Genomic DNA, 16,145 nt, shown 5'->3' on the forward strand with positions numbered 1-16,145 from the left:
TCAATTCCCCTAAATTAATTAAGTCTTCATCCTTTGACATTCTAATTCTTAACTCTATTTAAAAAATCATAGTTTTTTTGATTGTTCTTCGAAAAAAATAAACATTAAATTCAAGAATCAAGATTGCATAATCCCTCTATATTCCTGAAATCATAAAAATTAATATTAAATTTATTACACACGATTCATGTATCAATATCGTACACTCATCTTCAAACAATTTTCTCTTAAATAAAATTAACAATAAACAATTCTCCGTGATATCATGTTTTTATTTTTTTATTTAAATATATTTCGGTCACCACTGTGGAATAGAGAGTGGTCACGGACGGTTCACGGTGTCTTTATTTAGGGAAAGAAAACAAAAACAGGAAAAAAAGAGTAGAGGCAACGCAAGGTATAAATCAGATACTTCACCAATCACCTGGCCTAATTTTAATTTTAATCTAAAAAAAGAAAAATCTAATATCTTCGTAACCCGAAACGCTTTTTCTTTAGCTTTTGCCTTAACATTATCGAAATGAAGATAAATAACAAAAGAAAGAAATATCCCAAATGGAAATTTCACTTTCTGGCTTAGCCATCACCAGTCCACACACACCGCAAGTCAAGTCGGCAACGCGCTTGCCCCTTCCCTCCTTCCAAATCCACCTTTCACAAAACTCTTTTATCTATTTAATTAATTATTATATATTTATATATTTCCTACTATGTTTATTAAATTAAAAATAAATCCATAAAAATAATAAGTAATTTTGATTGATTCCGTATTATTTATTTATAATATGGGTTTCCGATAGTAGTAGTAGGACCGGTCCAGCCGAGCCGATCCGATGACGCGAGCCACGCACACACTGGGGGTTCCCCCAACAACACGCGCCCTTCCCCGGCGACCGTACCGTATTATCTCCCAACTCTTTCGCCTTTCTTTTGCGTCCGCCGTTTCACTCACTTTCTCTCTCTCTTTCAATTTCTCTCTCATCATCGAACCCTAATTCCCTTTTTCCGATGCCGGACTTTCACGATTCCCTCACGCCGCCGTCACGCCCTGTCCCTGTCCGCGAGGATTGCTGGTCTGAGGAAGCCTCTTCTACCCTCGTCGACGCCTGGGGCCGCCGTTACCTGGAACTCAACCGCGGCAACCTCCGCCAGAAGGACTGGCAGGATGTCGCCGACGCCGTTAATGCCCTCCACGGCCTTACGAAGAAAACCCACCGCACCGACGTCCAGTGTAAGAACCGCATCGACACCATCAAGAAGAAATATAAGATCGAGAAGGCTAGGGTTTCGTCTTCCAATGGTATTCTTTCTTCCTCTTGGCCTTTCTTCGAACGATTAGATGCTCTGATTGGCCCCAATTTCAGTGCCAAAAAATCATCCTCTTCACCCTCGCCGTCGCCTCCCGTCGCTCTCCCCTTGTTGCCTCAACGGAAAACCCCTTATTCCCCTGCGATTGCTGTGCCGCCGATGGCCGTGGTGCTGCCGCAGAAGCGGCCTGCGGCGATGACGATGGATGATGGTTACTTTAGGAGGAATTATTCTGCGATGGCCGCTGCCGCGGCAGCTGCGGAGGATGATGAGGAGGAGGAGGAGGAGGAGGAAGAGGAGGAGGAAGAAGCAGAGGAGGAGGAGGAGGATGAAGATGAAGATGAAGGGAGGGGAAGTGAAGTAGAGGAAGGGGAGAAAGAGAGGGAAGGGATGAGGAGGTTGGCGAAGGCAATAGAGAGGTTTGGGGAAGTGTATGAAAGAGTGGAGGGACAGAAACTGAGGCAGATGGTTGACTTGGAGAAACAGAGGATGCAGTTTGCTAAAGATCTTGAAGTGCAGAGGATGCAGATGTTTATGGACACACAAGTTCAGCTGGAGAGAATTAAGCGCGGGAAAAGATCTGGGTCTAATGGTGAGATTAAAAAAATTTCAGCTTTTTTTCTTTTCTTTTTCTTTCTTTCTTTTGGTTTGGTTTGATTTGATGACATGCCGAACTTTTTAGTGTTATATTTTTTCAATGAATGAATGCTGTTATGCATTATATGGCTTTTGAACCCGATGACAGTGGGTCGCAAGGGGAATCCTCAATGCGTTGTTTTTTGGTGGTAAAATAAAAACTTTTTGTGTTGATTTTGGATTCCAAGAGTGCAATGAGTGATGTGAAGTGGTTGTTTCTTATGGTTTGCAATTAAATATACTAGCAAGCGGTGCGCTTTAGTTCTTTGATTTGCAGAGTTCTTCATAGTTTATAATGAGACATTTTTCTATAAATTTTTTTAAGAAAAGTTGAGCTAGTCTTTTAAACTTTAAAGCTTTGACGGGCTTCGACAAATGGTTTAGTACTGTGGTGGCATTTTTAAGAATTAGGTGACTATAAAGTGAAGGGCTTTGGTTTATTTTACATCTTTTAATAATAGCGTTTACAAGTGAAAGTCTAACGAGTGACTGATTATTTTACGTTGTGTTTTTTACCACAGCAGCTTGTTTCTGAGGCACTGTTTCTTCGATTAGTTGTGTTGGGTGTTATTATTTTTATGTCTGTGTAGATTGACTTAATTTTGACTAAACAATCTTACATTATGAAGTAACATTGTTTTTCTTTGATGTTCGGCTTCCTAATTTGAAATGTAATGGGAACTTGGAAGTTTGATATATCGTAAACTCAATTCTGGATCTATTTCAAAGCCTAAAATGTTGTTCAAATTTCAAAGCCTAAAGTTTGATATATCGGGAACTTGGTGTCTGGCGGTCTAAAATGTTGTTCAAATTTCAAAGCCTATATTATATCTATTTCACAATAACTTCTACATCTAAATGGGTTCACAGGTCGGGGGTAATTTTTTTTGTCTTTGTGGCAGTAGTGTGTTGGAAGTTTCTCACATTCAAAGCTTTGTTTTTAAGTACTGCATTCAGTGGTTGTTATTGCATTTTGCTTTCCTTTTCTATCTGATTGAAATAGAGCTATGCATGGCAAATCGGTGTTGTATTTCTACTTTTATAATATCAGTGCAGAACCATGTGTGGTACATGCATGCTGTATTTCAACTTTCATAAATATGGTGCAGTTTTGAGTAGTTGTTGTGGTGTAATCCTTTTAAGGTAAGAGAAGAAAATATTTTGATGATTAAACTCTTGGGTATTTTTGGCACACTGATATTGATTTAGGATATAGGAAGGAAACACTAACAAGCCGTCGCTGATTGTCATCATTGGAAAATGATGACAAGTATATATTAACTATAAATAACATACGCTATATGAATCTGTTGGAATGGTTATTAGATCTCTTGCATGGATTCTGCAAATTTAACTGATAATTGAGCCCCAAAAGACGTGATGGATTGAGCTTTCTCTAGTATCTTCACCAACTGTGGCAGAAGTGTATCCTCTACTAGAAAATGAACACAGGACTCTCTTACAGATTGCCCGCCAGTTTGCTGCCTGGCCATCTATTGACAGTGGGTTAAGAGTGTTTGGATTCACTTTTTTAATTTAAAAACAAGCCATTATAAATCTTTTTTAAGTGTGTTTGGATTTGTGTGTTATCTTATTAAAAAAGGACGCTAAAAGAAGCACTTTTACCACTTATTTTCTAAGTCAACGATCCTCTGCTTCTGAAATAAGTGGAAGGATAAGTGGTTATAAAGACTTAAAAGTTCTATTTTCATATGTTCATCAAAACGAGCTCTAAATCATGTATTTTGAGCATTGGTATTTGGGGTGGCAAATTGATGGATTTTGGATTGGGTCATAATGGATGGATGAAAAATGAACCATTAATCCATTTAGGATCCATAAAAAATTTGTGAAAACCAATGTATCCATCCATGACAAATTTAATAGATGAATCCATTTTGATGGAAAGGGTGGATGGATATTCAACCCACTTTTGAAGTCTTTTTTTTTTTTTTTTTTTTTGTAAATCTCTCTCTCTCTCTGCAGACTGCAGTCTGGCATTAAGCTGCATCAATAAAGGGAAAACCTTGGTACACAAGGCTCCTCGACTTTATGAGGGTAGGGATGAGGGTTAATTGTATGCAGCTTTATTCTTATATTTTTGCAAAGGGACGGTTTTCCATACTTAAATCTGTGACCTTCTGGTCACGAAACAACCTTACTGCTGCTCTGAGGTCGCCCTCGGGAAGCTGTATCCATCATATGGGTAATAGTACTGAACCAGAGATTAAGAAAGAATGGGAAGAAAAGACATAATTTTTATTAGAATTATCTTCCCCAACTCTAGATCAATGGAGTATCGAGGTTCAAGAAGAGAAAGAATGGTGTTCAAAGCCCTTCTCACTCAGGAATTCGAGAGCCTGACCTCTCTCTCCAAAAAACCAACTATCACCCAGAAATGAATTCCAGTCCTATCCTCTCCTACTCTTTATAACCTGCCTCTGACCATTCAATCAGAGGTCTAACTACTATCGTTAACTAACTCTAACTTCTTCAACTAATTGAGGCTGGTTCATTGGGCCAATTCTTATTTCTTCTAACATAGACTTTCCTGATTGGGTGTGTGCTCTTAACACTTGCTGTTCAAGAAAAGGTGCCACTAACCACTGCAAGCTCTGTGATGACGTCCCAGACTTTCTATTTGCATAAAGGGATCTGGTATTTGCAAAGGGATAGGTTTGGATAACCAATTAAAAAGTTGGATATATTGATTCTTGGATATCCAATAAAAATTTTGGTTGGTTTACCAACCATCCATTAATTAAAACTCATCCAATTCAGTCATTTCAATAAACTTATTATTATAATTGGATGGATGGATGATGGATTAATGGATACAATAGCCACCTAGCCACCCCTATTTAATATGGAGCTGCAAGGGTTGGACTGAGGTATACAAATTTGAAAGGAACTGTATAGTTAGGTGATTTTCTTTCCTGCTGCTGCATGGTGCAACTCATTGTTTTTTCCTCTTGATTATGGACAAGTAGTGGCTGAGATAGTGATGTCCTGGATCCTTAGCATGGTTTTCTGCAGCGAACATGAACTTGCCTTTGTATTTCTGCAGCAAAAATATGGATTGGGTACTAGTCACTTGTCTTGATCTTCCTTTTGACCAATCCAGTGTCCTTATATTACATTTATAGTTAGGTGAAATGTTCCATCTTCGAGCTCTTTGGGCTCTTAAATTAAAACATGTGGTTTTCATGAATGTGATCACGATATCTAGTTACCAAAATCATTCCCCATTAAACCCCGAATAGCAAGGCTAGGGGTGTCAAGATATCTGGTTACTTGAATATAATCAATTTGAGTATGTAAGAAGGATTATGTCTTGGAGATGTGCACCTATTCTTATATGAAAGTTTATTTCTTGATTCTTGATTTGAAGTTAATTGTAAATTTAGTTACTTTCTGGACTCTGTTATTCCCTGTGTTTTTTGACATGTCTCACTGCTAGAACAAAAATAATATTGTCATCATTTTTTATATTTGGTGTTTGGAATTTATATATGAATGCCAAAATATGTTTGATTTCCATCTTTTTCCTTTTTTTTTTAGAGTTTGGGGAGTATCATGTTGTCATGTATTTCTTCTAAATGCTGAATCTTGGGGATCCTTCGATTCAATTGCTGTTGCTTCTCTCAGTTTTTGTTTACTCTCTCTTCTATTTGAAGAATGCTCATGGAATTGATTTTGATTTGGCTATATCTTTCTGTATATGAATAGTTTTGTGATATTCTTTGCTTTGAGAACATGGGAGAAGAGTGAGTTACCGGTTCAAAATGTCGGGTATTGTACAAGTTTGATTTTCTTCTAGGAGAAAAAGAAAGGCAATGGGAGAAATGGAGAACAGTTGATTAATTCATTTGGTGAATTTTTCAATGATAATATTCAGGAAACACAAAATAAATATTCAGGAAACACAAAACAGCGGGAAAAATGATAATTTATATACCTAATTATGTTGTCCTTTTTTCTTACTCTGTTTGTTATTTTATCTGGTAGGTTTATAACTTATATCACTGACATGGCCTTAAATGTATCTGCTAATCTTACTCCCTTTATTTTTTTCTCTCCAAATTTACTTGCTTGGTTCAGTACCAAACCAATGCTATCAAGTATCAACTTTCGACGAGTTCTGGGTTTGAGAAAAATGCTTATAAGACATTTTGTTGTTGATGTGCACATAATCTCTTGGATTGTAATGACACTATTTATGAAATGGGGGAGATATAGATTGTTTTTGAGGGACAGGTTATTATTTTTTCTAAGTGTTTAACCATTTATCTTAAAAAAGGGGTAGCGATGGCATTGTGATACATGGTGATAGGACGAGTGCCTTGCTGCATCTTATTCTGAGCAAGACAATGGCTTGAGTCTACTCATCAATCGAAGGTTGTTGTGTTAGTCATGAGTTGTTTGTACAGTACCAAAATACTTTATTGGAGAAGTTTCATTTTGTAAAATGATAAATGTGTATGTGGGATAACCCGGTAAAATTCATTCAACTGGTATACAAATCCTACTACCATCCATCGTTAGCATTTACAAATTTCTTTTGGTACAAAGAGCTGGGATCTTTATTAAATTCTTCTGATTGTTTTACGCTTGATATATTAGCTTTGTATAAATATTCTTCCTCAAAGGCATTATACTTTTTGGTTGCAAGTGATTGCATGTATATAGATATTAACTAGCTGCTCAAGATGCGGTGTTGTTTCCGTTTACAAAATGTTTATAGCTTTTACTGTTATATAGTTGCATGACTGCAGTAAATGTCTCCTCTCTGACTTTATATATATTTTATCATTGTAGAAATCTTGATGGTCCTTGATATGATCATATAACTAGTGAAGTAATGCAACATAGTAGAAATGGATTTTACTTTGAGTTTAAATAGTTGATACTTAAGAAATGAAAGGATGTTTAGTATCGGGTGTATTCAGAGGATTTGTTGATTTATAAGTTGATGACAGCTTCTGATAGCACCTAACTCAACTTACATGTCTCACATTTGTGCTCAACTATTTTGACAAACTTGTTCATTGCTGCAGATATGTATAGCTAGCCATGTGGGCGATACTTGGATGATGTTGGTGCTCGAAAGGCTATCTTGCATTGGGTAATAAGCATGGCAAAGTACATAACTTCAGCTGATACTGTCGTGAGGAGATTTCCAATAGAAATTTATCCTGGAGTAATTTTGGATTCTTTTAGCTAGAGTTTTAATTTGTTGTTATTAGCCCTTATAAATTAATTTAGCAACTGTACTAGCCTAATTTGGGCTCCGATATAGAATTTGCTTCGATCAATGTATAACACTTTTTTTTTGTCTCAATTGCCCCCCCTCCCTCCCTCTCTCTTCCTTTTAATCCTCAGTTCTGTTTCTCCCAAACGGCATGAGAAATGGGTACCAAGCCGTTTAAAAAAATATTTGCACACTAATTTTATTAGTTTTTCTATATCAATTTTATCTCTTTCTTTTTTCATAAGAAGGTATGTGTAAACAAAACAATGGTGTTAAAATTGTTCTGAAAAATAAATGTATGTAATATTAGGGAGGGAATTCTAGCTCATTCGGAGTAATCAAATTGTTTTTTCTCCACGAGTTTGTTTGTTTTTTTTTTTTTTTTTAATTCTTAAAATTGCATAAGAATTTAAGTGTTAAGCTCAAGTCCGATTACCATTTTAGCCATGCCCGAGGTATTATGCCAAACTATTTCAAACACCAAGTTACAATTGATATACTCAACAATCGAAATCCGGATTATTTATCTTGTGCGACATCTCAATCGTTGTTCATTGCTCAACAAACCATTGGTCACCTTATTCTGAGATACATTTGGAGTAGACAAAACGCACTATCTTGTTCTTAGTCTCCGTTTGGTGGGTCGGTAATAGAAAGCTCATAGGTTACGGGTAGGGTTGGCAAAACGGGTCATCCCGACTCAACCCGACCCAATCCGCATTCAACTCGAAAAAAATGAGCCGGGTTAGGGTTGACTCGAAAAATAAACGAGTCAGAAAACTCAACCCGATCTGAGTCGGGTTAAGGTTGGCTCGCGGGTTAGCTCGAAAAAATGAAAAAATAAAATAAAATTCTAATGATGCTATAACTTCTAATTTTTTTTTTAAATTATTAAACCATTCAATACAAAGACAATATACAGATAAATCATAAATTTTTTTGCATTTGGACTTGGACTTTTTGACAGTTGGCATCACATTCACACTATCACACATGCTATAAAAAATGTCCTTAATGCACGGTTTTGAACTTATTGGCAGTTGCATGGTATTTTGGTTTGGGTCTTTGGAATTGGGATTTTAGGTTTTAGCTTTCCACTTTACCTTCATTAATTTTTACACTTTTATTATAAAAATAAACCAAAACCCGTGAGCCAACCAATTTGACCCATAGATTGACTCGGTTTTTTTCAAACTGAAACGAGTCTGGCTGACTCAAGTTTCTAACTCATTTTCTCTAACCCAACCTGATTCATTTTAGCCGGGTTACGAGCCAACCCGATGGATTGACTCATTTTTGCCAAGCCTAGTTACGGGAATTACCCAACGTGCTTGGTTACATAAACTTGAGAATGGTGATAATCTACCAAAAACAATAGTACTTTTAGAGAATTTCTTAAATTTTTGTACTTATTCACTAGTTTTACAATAAGGAATATTAATTAATAATATTTTAAAATAATTTAGAATTGTCACAAAACTTAATTATTAACTAATTATACAAACATGCCATGAACAGCTGATTCTTATTGCGGGTGTAACACAACCAATAAAGGCGTTAAATTACAGCTTATGAGAAAAAGTGAGGACCAGATTGAAACCACAAGACTGCTTGTGCATTTTAAAATTTAATTTAATTTTTGTTAAAAGTTTAATTTAAGAATTTAATTTTAATGTAATTTTAGTGTTTATCACTCAATCATCATGTCATTAAGAAAGTTCGATTCTATATCTCCAAAACAAGAAAAGAAAAAAGAAAGTTCGATTCCCGCATCAACTTTTTCAAAACTAATATTTTTTTTTAATGATGTGGCAATATATACCAAAAAAAATTTACACCGACAATGTAATCAAAATTAAACTCTTCATTTAAATTTTTTTGTTTTATAGAAAAAAAAAAATGTCAAAGGCATTTGTTTGTGATAATTTTAATAAAAAATGCAGGTTTTTCTTGCCTATAAAAAATACAAGCATAAGTAACAAAGCATTTCCAATCCCATTTCAAATGTTTGTGGAGCTTATTGTTCTTCAAACATAAAGGTAATAATTTTATAAAATTACAATAACATATTTATTTATTATTACTTTTTTTTATTTAATTTTATTTTTTTACATTCCTTTTATTTTTATTTTTATTTATATATATATATATATATATATATATATATTATTTTATTTATTTTTTATTTTTATCCCTTCGTATCTTTTATTTGGGTTCATCTACCATCGACCCCAATTAGTTTGGGATAAATGTGTTGTTGATATTGATGGTGATAATAACATATTGCAATATTTGTATATGAGTAAGATTATACTTACAACCTATTTCCGTTTACAATCTGTTACAAATATATATTAAATTTTTGACAATCAACAGTTATTATTTTCACAAATCAAATTCATTAATTAATTAAATTCACAATAACTAATAATCGTTGATTGACAGAAATCAACGGTTAAAATATAATTGTAAGAAGTTATAAATAAAAATAGGTTGTAAGTATAACCTTCCTCTTTATATATAAATTCTATAATTAATTTTTAAAATAAGCCTCGAAAATATACAGCTTTTCTTTGAAGTTACTTGCGTCGCGAGAAAAATATGCACGAGGAGCTATTTAATAGTTTATCGTGAACTAATAGCCAAAATTACGGGAAAATGTGGTTGAAGACTTTAATGCCTATAACTTCACAACTCTAAAAGGCTGCACAGGAATCTCTTCACAACATTTGCTGTGTAATGAATCAATTAATGAAGCCCGAGAAATTCTAGTTAATTATGTTTTGTCACTCACTACTAATCCAGATGTCTTAAACGCATGACCTTTTCAGCATAATGCCTAAAATGCCGAAATAAATGTATCAACATATATCTTTTAAGATTTAAATAAAAATAAACATCATAGGTTTGAAATCTCATTGTCGACACGACAGCTTGAAAGAGCAGCAGGAAAACAGCTGGTTTTGCATTATATATATATAAGGAAGTATATCAAGATAGAAAAGGAAAAGTAATTTATTATGATAGCGAGATGCAAATTTGGATCACTTTTTATTGCAATGTATATCATGTAGTATAACCAATTTAACCTAATAACTTAAGCTTAAATCGGTAATCAAGTGATTCTACATTAATAATTTTATAATAAACTTCTCTAACAATTACTGAATAATACATGCATGGCAGGCAACCAACTCTCTGGATGAAGGCATATAAATGATTTTATTATACCTCTTAACAGTGTATGCCATATGTGCATGTGTGCGTGTGTGAGAGAGAGGTATAGTAGTAGCAGAAGACTGTAAAGCTAGCCATTCTAACCGCTTCTATGTTGGAGATGAGGTATAATATATGATAAGAACTTACAAATATATTTAAGACTTAATCAGACCAAACTTACTCCAAAAGGATTATTCTGAAGTTCTAAACTACTAAGTGGGATATCAATAATATTTTTCTGTGATAATTTTTGGTCGAAGCAGTAGAGATGATACTTTTAGGGCATGCTCGTTCTCTTTGGCAAATTAAATCCCCAATCCAAGTAAAGTCACTCGTGTGGCCAGTCCTGCATGCAAAGAATATTCAACAAAAGTGATTTATTTTTGCAGTCAAATCCTTTGGATACTGTAAGTTATACCCACATAATCACAGTGAGAAGTCACTCAATATTAAAATTGGTTACAAAAATAGCATTTTCGAGTGGCTTTAGCCTTTGGATGTCTAAAAAATATGAATTCCAAACATGAGAAATTGCAGTGTAACTTGTCAAAATGCGTTTCCACAAATTCAGGTGACCAAACCTCTTTACGGTACATCTAAAACTTGCATAGACGGCAAAGAGCAATTCAGTATGGCTATAATCACAAAGATACATAAACATGAAACTCAATCACGCTTGGCCTCTTTATAATTCTTAATGAAGTTTCCAAGTTGCAATAAAAATTTCATCCCAAATAATATGGTAGTAAAACAATGTATACTATTATAATTGTTATCAAATAATTGAAAAAAAAGGGTAAAGAGAAAATGAATCTGTAACAAATCAAGCTATTTTCCATCATACAAAAAAATTACTTTTTTTCTAGTTGCGATTTTAATTTTAATTTTGTTAGATTAGTACATGAGAGATAACAATGATATGCTTCACGAAGTCTCATTGAGAACGACAAGAATGATCTCTGGCCCCCCCTATTATCTCGCAAAACCAATGGTTGAATTGTTTTGGACAAGAGCTTTAATTACAAGAGCACTAGTACTTATCCTCTTCATTTTTCGTAGTAAATATATTTAAGTTTTACTTTAATTATCTGTAAGTTTGAGTTATATAGCAGGATATATATATTTTCCTTCTCTAAAGCTCTTCATCTTGTGAAAAGGTGGTTTTCAATTCCTAATTTTTTTTATAAAAAATTTCTACTTGTTCTTTTGTCGAGGCATAAGAGTGACTCTCCCAAGACCATTTAAAGCTCAAAATCAAGATGTTTGATTAAAGAGAATAAACTCCTTATTGCTTAAACCAATGGTTATTAATAATCCCTATTCATTTCCTTAATAGGAAATGATTTTACAAGTTGAGCCAATTAACACTGTGACATTAGCATATAATCTACTCCCAAGATTTTTTCGTGTTATTAAAATGAGGAATATTTATATACACGAATAAGATTTTAAAGAAACAAAAACTTTTATGATATTTCTTTAAAACAATTTCTCAAAAATTATTGTGATTAGTGTTTCTCATGTTGTAGGAGATAATTTTATTTCCTATACATATAAAAGTATATGTGACCCATTTTTTTTTCTATCTTCTATTTACATGGCCCCACATACTTTTATGCGTGTGTAGGGGATAAAATTATCTCCTACAACATGATAAATATTAATCTCAAAATTATTTCATATATATCTTCTAAGAAAAGCATTAAAATACATTTTTTTATATTTTTATTTTTATTTTTTAAAATCCAATTATCGTTGAACTTTTAGAATTTTTTTTAATAAAGTACTTCTTTCTAAGAAAAAACTTAATCAAATGGGCCTGTAAAATTCATTGTTACAATTATAATGTTATATACTGTTAAATAAGGATGTGGCGTCCTATATCTTTTTTTTTTAATTTTATATAACTTAAAAAATAAAGATGAAAAACTCAAGGAAGTTGTTATGTTACTTTGTGAATATAGTAATTTTTCAGCATTTATTGACTATTGAGTTTCCAATAAAAATGTAAAAGTTTATTAAATATAAGGAGCTCCTTGTATACTAAAGTAATGCATATAAAACACAATTATCAAATGTAAGTGATGCATCATTAATATCAATTAGATAACATAAATCTTAATATCAAGCACACAACATTATACTTACATGTATATATAGATTACTATACTAGATTTTGAACACATTAACGAATATACCACTCAAAATTACACTAACTACAAACATTAACGTGTTAAGCATCACACATGGTGTGGATTAAACAGCTAGTTCGTGTTATGTTCACCACACATCCTACCATAGTGGCCAATATATATTTACATAGAAATCTTGTGTATAGTTGTTAATACAAGGCACTATGGAAACAAACAATATTAATCTATGCAATTTCCTCTAATATATTAAAGAGTGAAAACCATTCCTATGTTATTAATTAAAAGCTGAAGTTTTTCGATTAGTTTAGTTTTAAACTTACATCAAAATCTCCTCTATATAATCAGTCATTTGATCATTGCGACACCTACTTTTCATAATTAAAGTGTTCATATGTTTCAAGGTCAAAACAACCTCTTGTGAAGTATAACCAGTTTAAAAAAATTATTCATACGTCTTTGTTAATAATATAAACTTTTAGATTGATTCAAATCTTGCCATGTAACATTTGATTCATATATGCAGTGATCCTGGTTCTTTACAAGGCTCAAATCAATTAAAATATTCAATCTACTTATATTAAATGTAGAAAGCTATTTTGTTTTTCCATCGGTGGGACAGTTCTTAATTCGATATCCTAAAGATTACTTTTTGCAATCAAGGATCATTTTGAGGTAGGCTTAAGTAAGCTATTCGAGATCATATTTTGATTCCAATATGGCAATATCCAATGTCTCAAGTGAACTAACAAGTCAACTCAACATTAATTGATTAGTTAGTGTATATATTTAAGGGTAATATTTTTTTTATGTTGTTTATGTCATACTCAAACAATAAATAAGAAAGAGAAAAAAATTAGAATAGTAAATAAGAAAGAGAAAAATTAAAAATGAGAAAAAAAAAATCTGATAGGATCCATTTAAAAAATGTAAATATATGAAATAATATTTCACTTATGCAAGATCAGAAAAATATTACCCAATATTTAAATAATCCCGATAACCAATACACACCCTCGATACAATTTTCGAGTATTCTAATTAAAGTTGTAACTTTGACATTTCAAAATCGTCAAAACCTATTACAATAGCGTCAGTCTCGAGGATGAACAGAAAGGGAAAGAAAAAGTTAAGCTTCCAGAGAGAATGTAAAAAAAAAAAAAAAAAAAAAAAAAAGGCTTGTAGAGAAAAAAAAAATGATTTATATAAATTTTAATGTTGAGACTCTAACCACAAAGATAATCAAAGCAAACGAGAATGTTGGCCTTTAAATAGCAGGGTTGTCAACCATGATAAAACATATTTTCAAGGAAATATTCGTTCATTTATACTCTATTATTAAGACACGGACTCTATATGATAGATACAAGACTAGGTGCAAATAAAAGTTCCTCTATGATGTTGTAAAATAATGGGAGACAAGCGTTGTTTAGAGGTGCTTGAAGAGAGGTTCCAATAGATGAGCATTGACTTTTCCAAATTGATGGTCTCAAGTTCAAACCTTATACGGATATGGAAGTATAGAAAGAGGCAGGGAGGGAGAGACTACCGACCAATAGGAGGGACCAATAAAATGAAATTAACTAATTTAAACAACTAGCTAGTAAGAATGTTTATGTGATTTTAGTTTCAAGCCTATTCTGGAAGTAGATAGATTCATGTATACACTTACATAATGGAGCCTGAACCTCAACGTCAAACTGAAATATCCACCCACTAGAACAATCTGGTAGGTTATCGTTGAACTATTTGTCTATCTACATCGTAGACTTCCCTTTTTTTTATCTACAAGACAAAATTCTCATTCTACTTTCTCTGTTTTCCCTTTCTTCTTTTAGACAATATTTGGAGGTCATCTATTTTTTGGATAATTTTTTTAAAGTGTCCTCAAGCTTTCGACAACAAGAGACAAAAGTATAGACAATCTTATCATAAAGATATGACAAACAAATTAAAAGGAAACATCCAAGGCCACTTTCGTGTAATTAATCTCTCCTCCTCACACGCATTAGAGGCTAGATTAATTAAGCATCTAAAAGTATGGCCAACATTAGAGACAAATAGATAAAACAATTAAGTTTTCTACTTTGTTTCTAATGTTACACAATTTTTTTATTTACGGTCATACTGCCTACAAGTTGTCTCAAAGAAGGATTGCGTGTTTATAATTTAAACCTGTATACGTTTAAATGACAAAATTCAAGTATGTTTTAGGTTCTACGTCAATTTGTATGTAACCACATGCAACGTATGATACATGAAGCTCACATATCCATGGGGAACACAAGAAATCTCGTATAATCAGAAATAGGCCCAAAATCAGCATAAAGTAGACAACTAAGAAGTATTTAATTAGGAAACTGCAATAAAAGTGTTTTGAATGATAGGAGAGAGAGAGAAGGGGAGAGAGGGTGTGCTTTCTAGCCTAATTATTATTCTTACATTCTCTCAGCTAGTAAACTAGCTATTCTCTAAGCAGTCAATTTCTCAATCCACAATAGGAATTTAGGGTTTGTATTCAGCTGCTAGGGTTTTGTATACTCCAATCTGTATCTCCATATATAACTGAAATATTTTACCCTCTAAAAGTTATAAAAAGGCTTCAAATTAATTTCCCCATTATATATCTATAAGTCCTATTTATAAAACTCATAAGTTGCATTCAAATTCAAGCATAATAAAAAGCAACTAACTAATTTATAGCCATATAATATATGAAAAAAAAAAAAAAAATTTACCATCCATCTTAAGAAGCCAATTGCTTGAAAGACTTTGAAGTCTCATGAGTCCCTTTAATTTGGTTCCTCTTCTTCTTTTTCTTTGTGTATGGAATCCCTCTTGCCTTTGCTTGACAGTCCTTGACTTCACGGAGGTAAAGGCGAATAGCTCCGCCGCCGAAGGGGTTAGTCTCCGGCGAGCCACCATGTTCTTCATAGGCTGCTCTGAGCCTTCCGATGAGTGCATCGAGGCTTCCCCAAGCCTGTCTGAGTGGACAGGTGCAGGGTGCTGGCGGGTCGGGTTGACCGAAAAAGACGCAACCTGGCAAATGGACCTTTGTCTTCCCGAATTGGTCAAGGTATCGAAGGAAATCAAGCACGTGGTTGAAGTTGCACTGAGATAGTGAAACTGGGGGTGTTTGATTCTTCAAGTACTGACCAAAAGTGTTCCAGTCTCGCCGTTTCTGTGATTCATACCTGCTCAGCGGTGCTGCTGACCCCGCCGCCGTTTGTTGTTGCTGATGGCGGTGTTGATCGGCGGTTGCTCGCGATGAGGACGAGCCTTGAGTGGAATCATTAATTTGCATTTCGCCGGACATGGTAATTAGTGTGTTTGTGTGTGTGTGTGATGGTGGAAGGAGTAAATGAAGGTGAAAGAATGTTAGTGCAGTAGAAAAAGATGAAATCACATCTTAGGGTCTTTTGAGGGGACATGTAATGGGCCCTGTATGAAGGTGCTTTTGTTCTCTCTCTCTCATATTTTGTATTTCAACTTTTCACCTATTTGCACTAACTAATGTATATTATTATTATTATTAAAAAAGTATTTCTCCAAAATAAAGTTATCTTCGTTAAGTTCAAAAT

At 33.7% G+C, this 16,145-nt stretch overlaps 2 protein-coding genes across 2 annotated transcripts; one reads left to right on the plus strand and one right to left on the minus strand.

The window, feature by feature from the left end:
• Positions 1 to 755: 755 nt before the first annotated feature.
• LOC133288918 (trihelix transcription factor ENAP1-like) lies at positions 756 to 7,281 on the plus strand. Its single transcript, XM_061486757.1, has 2 exons — positions 756 to 1,900; positions 7,002 to 7,281. Exons 1-2 carry the CDS (start codon positions 1,009 to 1,011, stop codon positions 7,013 to 7,015), a joined length of 906 nt encoding a protein of 301 aa, XP_061342741.1. The 5' UTR covers positions 756 to 1,008; the 3' UTR covers positions 7,016 to 7,281.
• Positions 7,282 to 10,629: 3,348 nt separating this feature from the next.
• LOC133288914 (protein LIGHT-DEPENDENT SHORT HYPOCOTYLS 10-like) lies at positions 10,630 to 15,880 on the minus strand. The gene is made up of 2 exons (XM_061486753.1): positions 15,303 to 15,880; positions 10,630 to 10,760 (listed from the first exon to the last, which is right to left on the minus strand). The coding sequence occupies exon 1, from the start codon at positions 15,878 to 15,880 to the stop codon at positions 15,311 to 15,313; it is 570 nt and encodes a 189-aa protein (XP_061342737.1). The 3' UTR covers positions 10,630 to 10,760; positions 15,303 to 15,310.
• Between the last annotated feature and the right edge of the window lie 265 nt (positions 15,881 to 16,145).

Source organism: Gastrolobium bilobum, unplaced genomic scaffold, assembly GCF_033153095.1.
Source record: "Gastrolobium bilobum isolate Gb01-03AN ecotype WA unplaced genomic scaffold, APGP_CSIRO_Gbil_v1 utg714, whole genome shotgun sequence".
In the NCBI taxonomy this organism is placed as follows: domain Eukaryota; kingdom Viridiplantae; phylum Streptophyta; class Magnoliopsida; order Fabales; family Fabaceae; genus Gastrolobium; species Gastrolobium bilobum.

Coding starts and splice junctions, on each gene's coding strand:
- LOC133288918 (XM_061486757.1), top strand. CDS start 1,009: ATGCCGGACTTTCACGATTCCCTCACGCCGCCGTCACGCCCTGTCCCT.
- LOC133288914 (XM_061486753.1), bottom strand. CDS start 15,880: ATGTCCGGCGAAATGCAAATTAATGATTCCACTCAAGGCTCGTCCTCA.